Source organism: Ranitomeya variabilis, chromosome 2 (assembly GCF_051348905.1).
Source record: "Ranitomeya variabilis isolate aRanVar5 chromosome 2, aRanVar5.hap1, whole genome shotgun sequence".
Lineage (NCBI taxonomy): Eukaryota > Metazoa > Chordata > Amphibia > Anura > Dendrobatidae > Ranitomeya > Ranitomeya variabilis.
Genome location: NC_135233.1, coordinates 79,995,404 through 80,011,664, shown reverse-complemented (window position 1 = coordinate 80,011,664; position 16,261 = coordinate 79,995,404). Strand labels below are relative to the sequence as shown.

The 16,261-nt window shown below is 42.8% G+C and overlaps 1 protein-coding gene across 2 annotated transcripts in view; it reads left to right on the top strand.

Moving 5' to 3' along the window:
- The window catches only part of LOC143804469 (serine palmitoyltransferase 3-like), a 50,197-nt gene extending 41,450 nt beyond the window's left edge, over nucleotides 1–8,747 (top strand). For both annotated transcript variants that reach the window (XM_077282588.1, XM_077282587.1), the window contains 2 exons: nucleotides 546–675; nucleotides 4,310–8,747. In XM_077282588.1, the coding sequence (XP_077138703.1) occupies nucleotides 546–675; nucleotides 4,310–4,423 (244 nt within the window). In that variant the 3' untranslated portion in view covers nucleotides 4,424–8,747. The remainder of the gene's footprint in view (nucleotides 1–545; nucleotides 676–4,309) is intronic.
- The last annotated feature ends 7,514 nt before the right edge of the window (nucleotides 8,748–16,261 follow it).

Below are 16,261 nucleotides of genomic sequence, written 5' to 3'. Positions count from 1 at the left end.
TTCATTTAATCCTACTAAATCGTTAAAAACAAGCAACTTTGTATTGGAGCTCTTATTAAAAATCCTCTCTGGCCTCAAGAGGGGAGGGATTTTTTAGCCTTATAGTATACAGCTTGTTGCCATGGTTACTGGCAGTGGCCACCTCAGAGGTGATCGGTTTCCTAGACAGAGAGCACTTGCATGTGTTTTGTTATACAGCTTACAGGCACAGATCTGAAGCTCGCTTATCCCAAGATCCAAGCACGCTTACAACAACTTAAGAGCTGTGGATGTTATGGAGGAAAGCCTGCCTTTTGCTTGTAGCATGTGTCATCGTTCCCTGGAAACCAGGAAGTCACGAGGCAAAGGAGCAGTGCACTGCAAAAAATAAGAACATCCCTTTTAATGCAAACGCCTTTTTCTTTTTTTTTTCTTACAAAAGTAGTCACAAACATTTTTCTTAGGGATTGTTTCGGTAAATTTTAAATGTGGCATTGCGTATACTGTATTTTGACACAATAGGAAAAATAAACTTTTGTGGGTTTTTTTTTCCCTTAAATCCACAGGGCTTTTGCACGACACATGCTAGAGAAAAAAATTGGTGTTGTTGTCGTCGGATTCCCAGCAACTCCTATCACAGAAGCAAGAGCGAGGTTTTGCATTTCAGCTTCACACACAAAGAAGATGCTGGATATTGTACGTAAGATATAAATGGTTTGCTGGACTAGCTGCCGGCATGCCTCCTGGTCCAGCTACTGGCATGCCTCCGGTTTAACGACGCCCCCAGCACTTATTAGCAGCTTACTGACGATGTACAATGTATATAGAAAACTGCTAATCAGAGGTCTGAGTGGGGTGAGGTTTCTCAGCTCTCCTGCATCTACAGCAGAGTAAACTCCGTGTCACAACTGCGGCACCTAGTAAACTAAGTGACACATCACTGGAATTGGGGTCTCTGTCACTACATTATGCTGCTTTCAGACGAGGTAGCAAAAACCTACTGACATATTGCCTTTAGCGACCAATCAAACCTTTTTCTGATCAAATGGAATTGCCACATTATTACTACTGGATAGGAGATAAATGCAATGTGGTAGAGTCTGCCCCTAACCTTAGGCCAGCGATATACATACATACTGGTGTATTCATAACGCAGATGGGAAGTACAGTAATAGGGAAGCACATCATTCTTAGCACAGGTGTCCTAGCTTTTCTGTGGCTAATGAATGCAGCATTGCTAATGTGATTCTAACACATGCTAAGACCATTGGTTTAGAGAAAGCCGGCATCAGAAAAAGTTCAGGTTTCCTTTCATATGTTATCCTGTCCTACTAGCACCAGCACCTCCTTCTTAGTATAATGCACTCCCCATAGGCAGATTCTATAGTATTATGCAGCCCCCTAATGTAATGCACCCCCATAGCCAGACTCTATAGTATAATGCATCCCCATAGGCAGACTCTATAGTATAATGCACCACCATAGGCAGACTCTATAGTATAATGCAGCCCATAATATAATGCACCCCAATAGGCAGCATGTATAGTATAATGCAGCCTCTAATATAATGCACCCCCATAGACAGATTCTATAGTATAATGCACTCCCATAGGCAGCCTGTATAGTGTAATGCAGCCCCTAATATAATGCAACCCCATAGGCAGACTCTATAGTACAATGCACCCCCATAAAAATTAAATACAATACTCACCTTTTTCTCCTCGTTCCTCCGCTGCTCTGAGCGCCCGCACATCTCCGGACCGCAGGTGCCGAGCAGTTACGTCATTGCGACCCCCTGTCAGTGTCGGTGACATCAGACACTGAGAGGGGGATGATGGGAGAGGGAGCGTAACGCTCCTTCTCTCGTCACTTAAGTCAGCTGTATTGGCATGCAGCCGATACAGTTAAGCTTGCAATGACGGGTGGCCCACTTAGGGACCCTATAGCGGCCTGTTGTGTATCAGCTTTTTGGGCTCCCCTGGTGGTTGCTGGTGGTACTGGTGTCTTGTTTGCACTTTGCTGCTTCTGTTCACCTGCTTCCATCAGTGTTTGGGAGTTTCCTATTTAGCCTTGCTCTCCAGTCATTTCCTTGCTGGTTATCATTGTAACCAGAGCCTTCGGTTGCATGTTCCTGCTACTAGTCTGCTGATCAGCTAAGTGGACTTTGTCCTTTTGTTTTGTATCTTTTGTCCAGTTTGCAGTTTTTGTTATTCTCTGTAGCTGGAAGCTCTTGCGGGCTGAAATTGCCACTCCTGTGTCATGAGTTGACACAGGAGTCTTAAAGTAATTTCAGGATGGTTTTTTGAAAGGGTTTTCAGTTGACCGTGAAGTCCTCTTTTGTATCCTTCTGCTATATAGTAAGTGGACCTCTCTTTGCTAAATCTACTTTCATACTGTGTATGTCTTTTCCTCTTGAACTCACCGTTATTACATGTGGGGGGCTGCTATTATCTTTTGGGGTATTTCCCTAGAGGTAAGCCAGGTCTGTTCCTTCCTCTACCAGGCGTAGTTAGTCCTCCGGCTGGCGCGTGGCATCTAGGAAGTCGTAGGTATGCTCCCTGGCTGCTATTAGTTGTGTGGTAGATTTAGCTCACGGTCAGCTCGAGATTCCATCACCCAGAGCTCGTCCGTTATTTATATGTTTCTGACGTTCCCTTGCCATTGGGAACCATGACAGCGGCCGTGCAGGGAGACCGATACAGTTACACTATCGTAGCTCCAGGTGGGCCCACTCAGAGCGCGGGGCCCAGAGCGATGGCCTCCTCTGCCCCCCCTGTAGCTACGCTACTGCATGTGACCCAGTGACTAGGTATACACTCCGGTCCTGGGGTCAATATCTTCACTTCCAGTTATCTGAAGGAGGAAATTCCTTCAGTGTAACATTTTAGTTTACTTTTATCTGTGGGTTTTTTTTTTTCTTTTATGTTCAATGAAACAGATGAAACTGTATATTCTATATTTCAGAAAAATAGAAATGTGGAAGGTAATTTAAAGGCGATCTTAATACATTAAATGACTATTTCCATAATAAAACCATCCCTCTTGTGTACAGTAGCCTGACCGTGGCCTGTAGGGTGGAGCATGTTCTGCAGTTGAGCAAACGTCACACTACTTGCAGCGAGTCTTGTAATTTCAATATCAAATAACACAAAGTTGTAGTAATGGTGATGAAAGGCGAACAGGCTTAATATAAGTGCAGCAGAATGAAGGCCATAAATAATTCCATCTCGCAATGATACAACTACTTCACGTGGGAAGGTCCACGCTGTTTAAATCGAGACGTTTTGTAGCAAGAGGAGTTTATTTAAGTGCAAGAAACCCAAAGTATTCCTCTGTGATGCTTTTGTACAGATGGCATCTTTTAAACCATGGCACAGTCGCCGAGTTTTCCCAGGCAAAGCCATTTCAAGAAAATTTAATTGTCGTGTTCCTGAAGCAACATTGCCAGTGACTCTGCTTCCGAATTTTGAAACCGTTAAAAGTAGAGACATAAGACTGAACATGTGCACAGTAGTGATGAGCGATCGTGCTCAGATAACGTCTTATCCGAGCATCTGGGAGTGCTCGTATGTTATGTTCGAGTCTATGCGGCTGCATAATTTACGGCTGTTAGACAGCCTCAACACATGTGGGGATTGCCTAACAGCCACAAATCATGCAGTTTGCAGAAACTCGAACATAATATACGAGCATGATTAGATGCTCAAATAACACCTAAGGCTTTATCCGAGCACGTTAGCTCATCAGCAGTGCACAGCAATGTCGGTTTTGGCATTGCTGTGCGTTTTATGTTCATTTTATGGAGTGCTTATGCTGTACTTTTTCATGAGGATTCTGGTCAGAAAAAAGAAGACATTGGTCCTGATTCATCAAGACCAGCATTTTTCACACCGGTCTTGATGAAGTGGCGTGCTGGAATCAGATGCTCCTTATTCATTGAGGCACAAGTGGCATGTACCTCTATGTGAGCCTCGCTCCAAATTTTACTCCAGTTGGAACACCCCTGTTATGAATTGGATGAGCTGGGGCTGCCACATTCGCTTCCCACCCCAGATCCAACCACTTTATCAAGGTTAGAAGGTTAGGCAAAAATGCCATAAGTCACAAAATTGTAGCGTTGAATTGTGCCAACATTTTGCACCTTTCCCGCTGCTTTTTACTGCAGAATTCTGATGTAAGTTTTGATGAATTGGGCCAATTGTGTGCACATAGTCTCACTGAAGCTTGAAAACTGGAAATTAGCGCACAGTTTGCAGACAATGACGGATGTGTCATGTCTAATTTAGTTTTTGTAAGTACTGTTAACTCTTAAGCTTTTTACTCTCTCCAGGTTCTGAATGCACTGGATGAAATGGGCGACTTTCTACGACTGAAGTATTCCCGTCAATGCAAATCAAACAGCGCAGTGGTTTCTGAAGAGGCAAACGTTGGACTTGATGCTTGAAACATATTTTATCTTTGTGACTTTATTTTTTACTTTCTCCACAATTGTGGGGTGCCCTGACATTAGATAACAAGAGACTACTCATAACTTTGGCATTAAACAAGGAGTCCTACTAAAAGCAATCTCTCAACAGAAACAAAGTAATGTTCTATAGAAGTCAGGTCTACAGCGTCCATTGTATCCATATTTGCAGCCGTCTGAATGTAACAATTAGTAATGTCACGGAGAAGCGAAGCCAGGAAATATGAATTTCTACCTCGTTATTTATAACTCTAACGACTAGTTCACTGTAAAGTAATATGTAGAATATAGGAGAATGTCACATCTATGTGCCAATATCCAGCTTGGATCCTTATTTTCAGTGAATTCTTGGGAAATTCAGTATTAACTCATGAAAAGGTAATGACTGACAAGAATGAGACAATTCAGAGATTGGGTACATTGTTTTTATTTACAGATTTTTAAAAAGAACGGTCTTTTAAAAGGGTTTTCTGTTTAGCCACTCTCTACTTGTTAAGACGATTTGTTGACCATGAGATGTTTGTCCGTATGAAGGAATTCCCAGCGATCCATTTTAGTCAGTGGGGAAACCTGGTCATAAGTGTTCAATTTGCCTGCAGCGCCACCAGAGGATAAATGAAACATTACACAGCGCCGATTTTAAACCAATAGATGGTCTTTAGTGCAGGACAGGTCCTCCAGGGAAAGACATGCTCATCTTAACTATTCTGCACCCTAACAAACAGATTCGTATCCTTACCTTTTTTTTGGCGTTTTTGTTGTAGAAACGGAGCATGAAATTCTACTCCAAAACTTTTTAAAATCTTAGCATTTTCGCTTCAAAAAGAATCAATGTGAAAGTACCGTCATAGAGTATATCAAAATGGATTTACTACACGTAACTATACAACTGCTATTACACTATAGAACTCTACATTAGGTACATAATATGGTGCTATCATAAAAGTATATTCTGAAACCTCTTTAAGATGACCACCTCTAATATTGCAGTAATATATACTCCTCTATAGGGTTGGTCCATTAGGAGAAAATCTATATTGCATATAAGTGTTAAAGCATCACGCCAACATTTTATTTTATTTTACCTCTGGAATGGTGTAACTAATCTAAGTTCCCTGCCCCTAGTATTATACTCGACAGTCGCAGGCTTCAACTGTTATCGGCGCCGCTCTGGTTGTCTTCTGCAGGTTATGACCCGACGGATAGCTCCAGTGTTTGTTGGGCGATCTGGAGGTCACTACTCAATGTAAGCCTATAAGAACTAGAACGAGGCCAGGACAAGGGTCTCATAGACTTACACCTAAAGCTTGTAACAGTTACATAAACTTGATTCCAGCTCACCCAGTTACTCTATGCTCATCCACCTGGGGCTCAGACACCGGCCTCGCCTTGGCCTCACATCAAGGAAAATAGAAAAAATTGGAGTCTGGCTCAACAGGACTGGATTTTCCTTTTCTTTTTCAAAAGAAAATATGGTGCATACAAAAGAAAAATTTACATGGTCGACATGACCCATTCGATGTGTTTTATGAGTAAGACTGCCTAGTGCAGTCAAAACGCATCGACTGGGTCATGTCGACCATGTACATTTTTTTTTTTCTTTTCGTATGCACTATATTTTTATTGAGCTGGACTCCAATTTTTTCTATTTTCCTTGTTGGGACAGTTACCACTGACTTCTGGTCAGTCAGAAGTTGAGATCCCAAGATGGCAGATTGGGACTGGAGTGATATCGTGAAGAGCTGAAAACAGCAGCTTGTAAGTATAATACTAGGGTCAGGGAACTTTATTAGTGGAACCACTACAGCACTGAAATTTAAAAGAAATAAAATGCTGCATTAGTTCTTTACGGTTCCAATTCAGAAAAATCTAGTCTGCTAAAGGGGTTGTCCACCAGTAGGACAACCCCTTCTTGATCTAAATGATTGGTGCCCCGATAAAATTAAAAAAAGTTATATTCATCTAAAAAAAAAAGTTATATTCATCTCCAGTGTCAGTGCCGTTCCAGCGGTGTTGGCACTCACGTTCCCAGGACCCCTGTGCGGTTTTATGACACATGAGCTCAGCGACCAATCAGCACTGGCGTCTCCATCGCTGCCTTTGGACAAATCGGATATCAAGAGGAATTGAGAGAGAAGCTGCAGCACTGTCTTTCCTCTTCATGTTCAATTTGTCTGAAGGTGGGGCCAGTGACGCCAGCGCTGAGTGGGCGTCAGGCTCATGTGTCAGAACAACAACACAAGAGACATGGGAACGTGAATGTGAACACCGTTGGAATGGCGCCAAGAGGGGAATATAGGTTTTTCTATTTTATTGGGGCCAAGCCTGGGGTATTAGGTGTTCTCCTACTGGTGGACAACGTTAATGTTGTTGTTTTTTTTTCTGGGAGGTTTTACAGTATTAATGTATGACAGCACTGTGATTACGGTTATCTGATGTCTTAATGATCACATGAATCATTCATTTGCTTTTTGGGTTTATTTCTCAGATTAAATGTGCATTCTTCTATTCTGCTTGTCCTTTTAGAAGGACTGTGCAACGCTTCTTGGCCACAGTATGTGGGCAATATCGATCATTTCATTTTACTAATTTAATATGTAGCCATTCTGAAACTAACACACAACAAAGCTATCACTACGCAGAAAGTTAAAGTGCTGGACAATCCCTTCTTAAACTGCTAAAGTGTCACCAGATAAAATAAATTAAAAAAAAAAACCACACCTACCTCTGGGACCTGCTGTATTCCAGCAATGTTGATGCTGATGGAATAGTGAAGGCTGCAGCTATTCAGCGGCCACTGTTTAGTTGCAGCCGTCATAATACTGTCATCTCAGGATATGTGGCCAGGTGCATGCCAATCCTATCATGAATTTGATGAGCAGCGGTCACCATGAACCCTTACCGCCTAAGCTCCGTCCACTTTCTCAGAGGTTGGTAAAAATGGCATATGAACACCAAAAGTAGCTAAATTTTAGCGCAGTCTCGAGTTGTGCCAAAATTTTGCCAGTTTTCAAAACTTTTGATGTGGCATAAAATGGCGTAGTCTTAGTTATTTTTGTTATTTATGGTTTTGGATGCTTGAGTGGCAGAAAACTGCTTAGTACATGTCGTTATGTATAAGCCTGGTCAGGAGTAATGGTTGTAAGCATGAAGGATTTGTCTAATATGTATAACAAGTACTTGTTTTGCACTGAGCATTATCTATATTCAATGTGTGCCTTATGGTAGAAGAACTGAATGTATTAAATAGTCCTGATGTTTATCTCTGTGTATGATGGCTAACTTTAATTTTTTTATTTTACATTTTTAAGTGCACTAATACTGTACATCTCACACAATACTGATACTTCATATTAGGCCACCTTATGGGTGGTTTAAAACAGTTTTTGCAGTATTTGCTTCTGGCTTTTCCACCCTTTTTTTTTTTTTTTTTTTTTTTTTCAGGCCCCTTGGTGTTTTTTTTTAACAAAGGATAAACAAAAGTGCATAAACAAATGAGCCAAAAAATTCATGCACAAAAATGTTTCGTTTTTAATATTGTAAGGAAAAATGCTGCAAAAAAAAAGCGGGCCTCGAGATGGAACTACCATCAGTCACATAAAGTAGTCACCTTTTCTTATACATGACACATGGAAGGTAGGAGGGTTCTGATAAAAATTTCACATTTTGGTCCAGAAGATTATGATGATATATCAAATGCTGTAGTTATCTGAAAACATTTTATTGTTTTGGGGTTTTTGTTTTTTTTGCACTATTCTCTTTCAACTCAGGTGCTTTTCTGTTTTTATATTGATAACTTTGCCTTTTGTTAATTTTTTATTAATTTTTTTTTAAGACTCACTCCAGCTTCCAGATACAAAATCTCACTTAACATTAGCATAATACAGCAGTATTTCTTAACCCATATTATGGTCACAAATCCTTTCCCTATCTCAGATTTGATGCCCAAGCTGCATTATAGCTCTGTGGCTACTGTAGTTAATCTCACATTTGTTTAAAATGAGCTCTGAGGCTATGTTCACACAGAGTTTTGAGGAGGTTGTTTTTTTTTTTTGTTTGTTTGTTTTTTGTCAATTGATTCTAAAATCTGCTTCAAGAATGCAGGAAAAAATTCTATTAATTTTCAATCATATCACAATGCCAATTTGCTGTTCACAGTTTTTTTTTTTTTTTTTTTTTCTTGACATCTGTATTGTTTGATTGCTTTATTCTTAAGGGAATCTGTCAGCAGGATTGTGCACAGTATAGACAGTGTCAGGCCGGAGCCGTTATACTAATTAAAATGATACCTTGGTTGATGAAATCTGTCTTGTGGTTGTTTTTTAATCTTTATTTGCAGTTTTGTGTTAAAGGGAAGATGCCATGAAAAAAAAAAAAACTTTCAGCAATTGAAAAAATGTAAAGAATTAATGTTTAAATTTTCTTAAATTACCATTTGTTTATAATTTAGTAAAATACTAAAAATTTTAAAAGGTTTGGTATTTCCACTTTTAAACACTAGGGGGAACAGCTACTGAAACTTGACAAGAACCTAGTGTACAGTTAGCTCACATTACTGCACTGCAGTAATTATGGGCGGAGTCTGCTGACGTGTGTGATGTCTCCTCTCCTCCCCTTCTGGGAGTTTGCTAAGGGATAAGAGGATGACATTTAGGAACACAGTTAGCAGCCATTTTGTTGGTGACTGAAGAGTTAGGCCATGTTCACACTTTGCGGTTTTTACCGCGGAACCGCCGCGATTTTGATGCTGCGGGTCCGCAGCAGTTTCCATAGCGTTTCCATTAACATGTAAACCCTATGGAAACCGCAAACCGCTGTGCACATGCTGTGGGAAAAACCGCACAGAAACGCAGCGGTTTAAAACCCGCAGCATGTCACTTCTTTGTGCAGAATCGCAGCGATTCTGCACCCATAGGAATGCATTGAACCACTTACTTCCCGCATGGGGCTGTGCCCACGTTGCGGGAAGTAAGCGGATAATGTGCAGGTGGCCCTGGGAACCATAAAAATAGTGTTAAAAAAAGAATTAAAATAAAAAATGATATACTCACCTCAGCGCTGCCCGCGGCCGTCCGGTCAGAGTTGCTGGGCGAACAGGACCTGTGGTGACGTCGCGGTCACATGACCGTGATGATGCCGCGGTCACATGACCGTGACGTCACGAAGGGTCCTTCTCGGCACAGCATCTTTGGAGCCGGACCGCCGCGTGCAGCGCCGAGGAGATCAGAGGGTGAGTATAAACCAATTTTTATTATTTTTACCATTACTATTGATGCTGCATATGCAGCATCAATAGTACAGGAGTAATCCCGCAGTGGAAACCGCGGAACAAACCGCGATAAATCTGCAGGGATAACCACAGATTTATCAATTCCGCTGTGGGATTAACCCGCAGAGGTCACCGCAAAGTGTGAACGTGGCCTTATACTGACAAGTAGACAGTCACTGAGGATGGCAGGCAGCAAGGATTCTGGGAGATATATGGTGGGGGGAGCAGGGTGGCAGCAGCACAGAGTATTTCAGGAGAGCAGTGTGCTGGTCTATGGGGGGGGGTCACACAGGGAGATATATGGAGGATGGAGCGGTGTGACAGCAGCACAGCGTATTTCAGAAGAGCAGTGTACTGGTCTATGGGGGGGACACCCTGTTCAGTGCGCGGAGCAGCCAGGGATTATACATAGAGCGCTGTCTTTTATACACACTGGATGGACCGTCTGCTCCACAGATATCCAGGAAACATTTCTGCTGATTGATGGCCTGTTCTGATCCAGACTTTGCATTCAAAGACCCCATTCCCCTCCTCAGATCCTGTCTTCTCCATCCTGTCCTGGTGATGTGTGAAAGTGAGGCGACACGACAGGCGCAGTCTGGGGTGACGCTGGGAATCAGGCTGGGGGGGAAATATAGTAACTGAATGATATAGTGAAATAGTAATCAAAAAAGAAACAAAAATTATTTAAATATACCTAAAAAATATACTTTATTAGTAATCAATAAAATTAATGACAAACAACCACAGACCATTACCCCCAAAACCAAAAAAATATACAAAAACATAAGCTCCTAGTAAACCCTATTGCTCCCTAGTATACCCTTCCTAACAGCGGAGGTTGGCACCCTATCTTGTACATAAATTGGCGTCCCCACTCACCGACGGCTCACCCTAGAAATCCACTATTGAACCCTAAGGAAACAAGAACAATCAACAACAATACCTTGGTTCAAGAAAAAGCGTGCACAGCACCAATTTGCGTACAAGATAGGGTGCCAACCTCCGCTGTTAGGAAGGGTATACTAGAGAGCAATAGGGTTTACTAGGAGCTTATGTTTTTGTATATTTTTTTGGTTTTTGGGGTATTGGTCTGTGGTTGTTTGTCATTAATTTTATTGCTTACTAATAAAGTATATTTTTTAGGTATATTTAAATATTTTTTGTTTCTGGGGGGAAATGTAGCCATATAGTAACAGAAAAAAAAATGAGACCCCCTCTCTTCAGCTGCCTCACCAGCCCTCCTCTCACTGCACCTAACTGGAGGTCACGCTGCCCCCTCTATTTCCCCAGACCTATGTACAGGTGCTAAGCCAGAACCACCCTATACAGTTAGGTCCATATATATTTGGACAGAGACAACATTTTTCTAATTTTGGTTATAGACATTACCACAATGAATTTTAAACAAAACAATTCAGATGCAGTTGAAGTTCATCCAATTTTAATGTGGATACCCTCAAATGAAAGCTGAAAGTCTGAACGGTTTAGAGTTTCAGCTCATTAACATGTGCCACCCTGTTTTAAAAGGGACCAAAAGTAATTGGACAATTGACTCCACGGCTATTTCATGGACCGGTGTGGGGATTCCCTTCTTTATGCCATTCTCAATTAAGCAGATAAAAGGCCTGGAGAGGATTTGAGGTGTGGTGTTTGCATTTGGAAGGTTTTGCTGTGAACTAAACATGCGGTCAAAGGAGCTCTCCATGCAGGTGAAACAAGCCATCCTTAAGCTGCGAAAGCAGAAAAAAAACATCCGAGAAATTGCTACAATATTAGGAGTGGCAATAACTACAGTTTGGTACATCCTGAGAAAGAAAGAAAGCACTGGTGAACTCATCAATGCAAAAAGAACTGGGCACCCACGGAAGACAACAGTGGTGGATGATCGCAGAATAATCTCCATGGTGAAGAGAAACCCCTTCACAACAGCCAACCAAGTGAACAACACTCTCCAGGAGGTCGGCGCATCAATATCCAAATCTACCATAAAGAGAAGACTGCATGAAAGTAACTACAGAGGGTTCACTGCACGGTGCAAGCCACTCATAAGTGTCAAGAATAAAAAGGCTAGAATGGACTTTGCTAAAAAAAATCTAAAAAAGCCAGCACAGTTCTGGAAGAACATTCTTTGGACAGATGAAACCAAGATCAACCTCTACCAGAATGATGGAAAGAGAAAAGTATGGCAAAGGCGTGGTACAGCTCATGATCCAAACCATACCACAACATCTGTAAAACACGGCGGAGGCAGTGTGATGGCTTGGGCATGCATGGCTGCCAGTGGCACTGGGTCACTAGTGTTTATTGATGATGTGACACAGGACAGAAACAGCTGAATGAATTCTGTGGTATTCAGAGCCGCCATACTGTGCGCTCAGATCCAGCCAAATGCAGCCAAACTGATTGGTCGTCGTTTCATACTACAGATGGACAATGACCCAAAACATAAAGCCAAAGCAACCCAGGAGTTTATTAAAGCAAAGAAGTGGAATATTCTTGAATGGCCAAGTCAGTCACCTGATCTCAACCCAATTGAGCAGCATTTCACTTGTTAAAGACTAAACTTCAGACAGAAAGGCCCACAAACAAACAGCAACTGAAAACCACCGCAGTGAACGCCTGGCAGAGCATCAAAAAGGAGGAAACACAGCGTCTGGTGATGTCCATGAGTTCAAGACTTCAGGCAGTCATTGCCAACAAAGGGTTTTCAACCAAGTACTAAAAATGAACATTTTATTTAAAATTATTGAATCTGTCCAATTACTTTTGGTCCCTTTAAAAACAGGGAGGCACATGTTAAGGAGCTGAAACTCCTAAACCCTTCATCCAATTTTAATGTGGATACCCTCAAATGAAAGCTGAAAGTCTGAACTTCAACTGCATCTGAATTGTTTTGTTTAGGGCAGCTGCAAAACCGCTGTGGAATCCGCAGAAAGAAGTGACATGCTGCGGAATGTAAACCGCTGCGTTTCCGCGTGGTTTTTTCCGCAGCATGTGCACAGCGTTTTTGGTTTCCCATAGGTTTACAATGAACTGTAAACTCATGGGAAACTGCTGCGGACCCGCAGCAAAATCCGCATCGTGTGCACATACCCTAAGAATCCTATTCTATGTTGGTGGAAAAACCTTCTCTCCTCCAGACGCAGAGAATGCCCCCTTGTAACCGTCACCTTCCTTGGTATAAACCAGGGCCGGACTGGGACTAAAATTCAGCCCTGGCATTTGAAGTTACACAGGCCCACTTGTCACATGGTGACTGTATAATATCTTTGTACACTTGTAGGCAGGGCCGGTTTTAGGCAAAGTGGGGCCCTAGGCAAAGTTTAAAATGGGTCCCCAAATGCTAACATATTGCACATCACACAGAAGCCTTTCTGTTGTATTTACGTGCGCTGAGTTCAGGCTGCTAAACGAGTTTGATCGACAATACTGAAGTTGTTCAACGCTTGTTTCCCGGCCTCTTTCCACCAGCTGAGGAATAATGATGAGACAGAACGATCACTAATAGATCACCATACAGTATCATGTTTTCAGCAGCACATCTACAGTTTACACTGGCAATGTGCTGCTGACAACAAGGCTTTTTGTTCCAGCAAAAACAATCCGAATATGCAGCATTTTACTTGTTTAGTAAAATACACCCCATAGTCCTCCATATATTATAATGTGCTCCATAGTCCTCCATATAGTATAATACACTCCCTATAGTCCTCCATATATTAAAATACACTGCTCAGTCCTCCACATAGTATAATACACTCCTCATAGTCCTCCATATAGCATAATACAATCCTCATAGTCCTCCATATAGCATAATACAATCCTCATAGTGCTCCATATAGTATAATGCACCGCCACAGTCATCCATGTAGTACAATTCACTTCCCATAGTATAATGCACCCCATAGTTCTTCATATAGTATAACGTATTCCCCATAGTCCTCGATACAGTATAATGCAGCCCACATATAGTATAATGCAGCCACCCCAGAGTATAATGCAGCCACCCCAGAGTATAATGCAGCCACCCGAGTATAATGCAGCCACCCCACAGAGTATAATGCAGCCACCCCAGAGTATGTAACCCCCATAGAATATAATACAGCCCACCTCCCCATAATATATAATGTAGCCCCCCATAGAATATAATGCAGCCCCCCATAGTATATAACGCAGCCTCCCCCATAGAATATAATATACCCCCACAATAGTATATAACACAGCCACATAGTACATAACATGGCCTCCCCCATAGAATATAATATACTCCCCATAGTATATAGCAAAGCCCGCATATTATATAGCACAAACCGCATAGTATACAGCACAGCCTGCATACTATAGCACAGCTCGCGTAGTAGATAACACAGCCCACACAGCAGTATTCAGCACAGACCACACAGTAGTATACAGCACAGACCACACAGTAGTATACAGCACAGCCCACGTAGAAGTATACAGCACAGTCCACACAGTAGTATACAGCACAGCCCACAGAGTAATATATACAGCACAGCCCACAAAGTAATATATACAGCACAGCCCGCAAAGTAATATATACAGCACAGCCCACAAAGTAATATATACAGCACAGTCCACAGAGAACTATATACAGCACAGCCCACAGAGAACTATATAAAGCACAGCCCAGAGTACTATATACAGCACAGCCCAGAGTACTATATAAAGCACAGCCCAGAGAGTACTATATACAGCACAGCCCACAGAGTACTATATACAGCACAGCCCACAGAGTACTATATACAGCACAGCCCACAGAGTACTATATACAGCACAGCCCACAGAGTACTATATACAGCACAGCCCACAGAGTACTATATACAGCACAGCCCACAGAGAACTATATACAGCACACAGTAGTATACAGCACAGAGCACAGCCCACAGAGAACTATATACAGCCCACAGTAGTATACAGCACAGAGCACAGCCCACAGAGAACTATATACAGCACAGAGCACAGCCCACAGAGAACTATATACAGCCCACAGTAGCATACAGCACAGAGCACAGCCCACAGATAACTATATACAGCCCACAGTAGTATACAGCACAGAGCACAGCCCACAGAGAGCTATATACAGCCCACAGTAGTATACAGCACAGAGCACAGCCCACAGAGAACTATATACAGCCCACAGCAGTATACAGCACAGAGCACAGCCCACAGAGAGCTATATACAGCCCACAGCAGTATACAGCACAGAGCACAGCCCACAGAGAACTATATACAGCCCACAGCAGTATACAGCACAGAGCACAGCCCACAGAGAACTATATACAGCCCACAGCAGTATACAGCACAGAGCACAGCCCACAGAGAACTATATATAGCACAGAGCACACAGTAGTATACAGCACAGAGCACAGCCCACAGAGAGCTATATACAGCCCACAGCAGTATACAGCACAGAGCACAGCCCACAGAGAACTATATACAGCCCACAGCAGTATACAGCACAGAGCACAGCCCACAGAGAGCTATATACAGCCCACAGTAGTATACAGCACAGAGCACAGCCCACAGAGAGCTATATACAGCCCACAGTAGTATACAGCACAGAGCACAGCCCACAGAGAACTATATACAGCCCACAGCAGTATACAGCACAGAGCACAGCCCACAGAGAACTATATACAGCCCACAGCAGTATACAGCACAGAGCACAGCCCACAGAGAACTATATATAGCACAGAGCACACAGTAGTATACAGCACAGAGCACAGCCCACAGAGAGCTATATACAGCCCACAGCAGTATACAGCACAGCCCACAGAGAACTATATACAGCCCACAGCAGTATACAGCACAGAGCACAGCCCACAGAGAACTATATACAGCCCACAGCAGTATACAGCACAGAGCACAGCCCACAGAGAACTATATATAGCACAGAGCACACAGTAGTATACAGCACAGAGCACAGCCCACAGAGAGCTATATACAGCCCACAGCAGTATACAGCACAGAGCACAGCCCACAGAGAACTATATACAGCCCACAGCAGTATACAGCACAGAGCACAGCCCACAGAGAACTATATACAGCCCACAGCAGTATACAGCACAGAGCACAGCCCACAGAGAACTATATACAGCCCACAGCAGTATACAGCACAGAGCACAGCCCACAGAGAGCTATATACAGCCCACAGCAGTATACAGCACAGAGCACAGCCCACAGAGAACTATATACAGCCCACAGTAGTATACAGCACAGAGCACAGCCCACAGAGAACTATATACAGCCCACAGCAGTATACAGCACAGAGCACAGCCCACAGAGAACTATATACAGCCCACAGCAGTATACAGCACAGAGCACAGCCCACAGAGAACTATATACAGCCCACATCTCTTCTCTTCCTCCCCTCACCTCCTCCGAGAATGGCCCCACAGTCCAGAAAAAAAAAAACTCTCCTCACCTCTCCTCGTGCCCAGCGTTGCTTCCTGGTTCCTGCTCCTGTCTCAGCAGCTGCAGTCTGCCCGGGACACAGCAGGTGCGCGATGATATGACGTCATCGC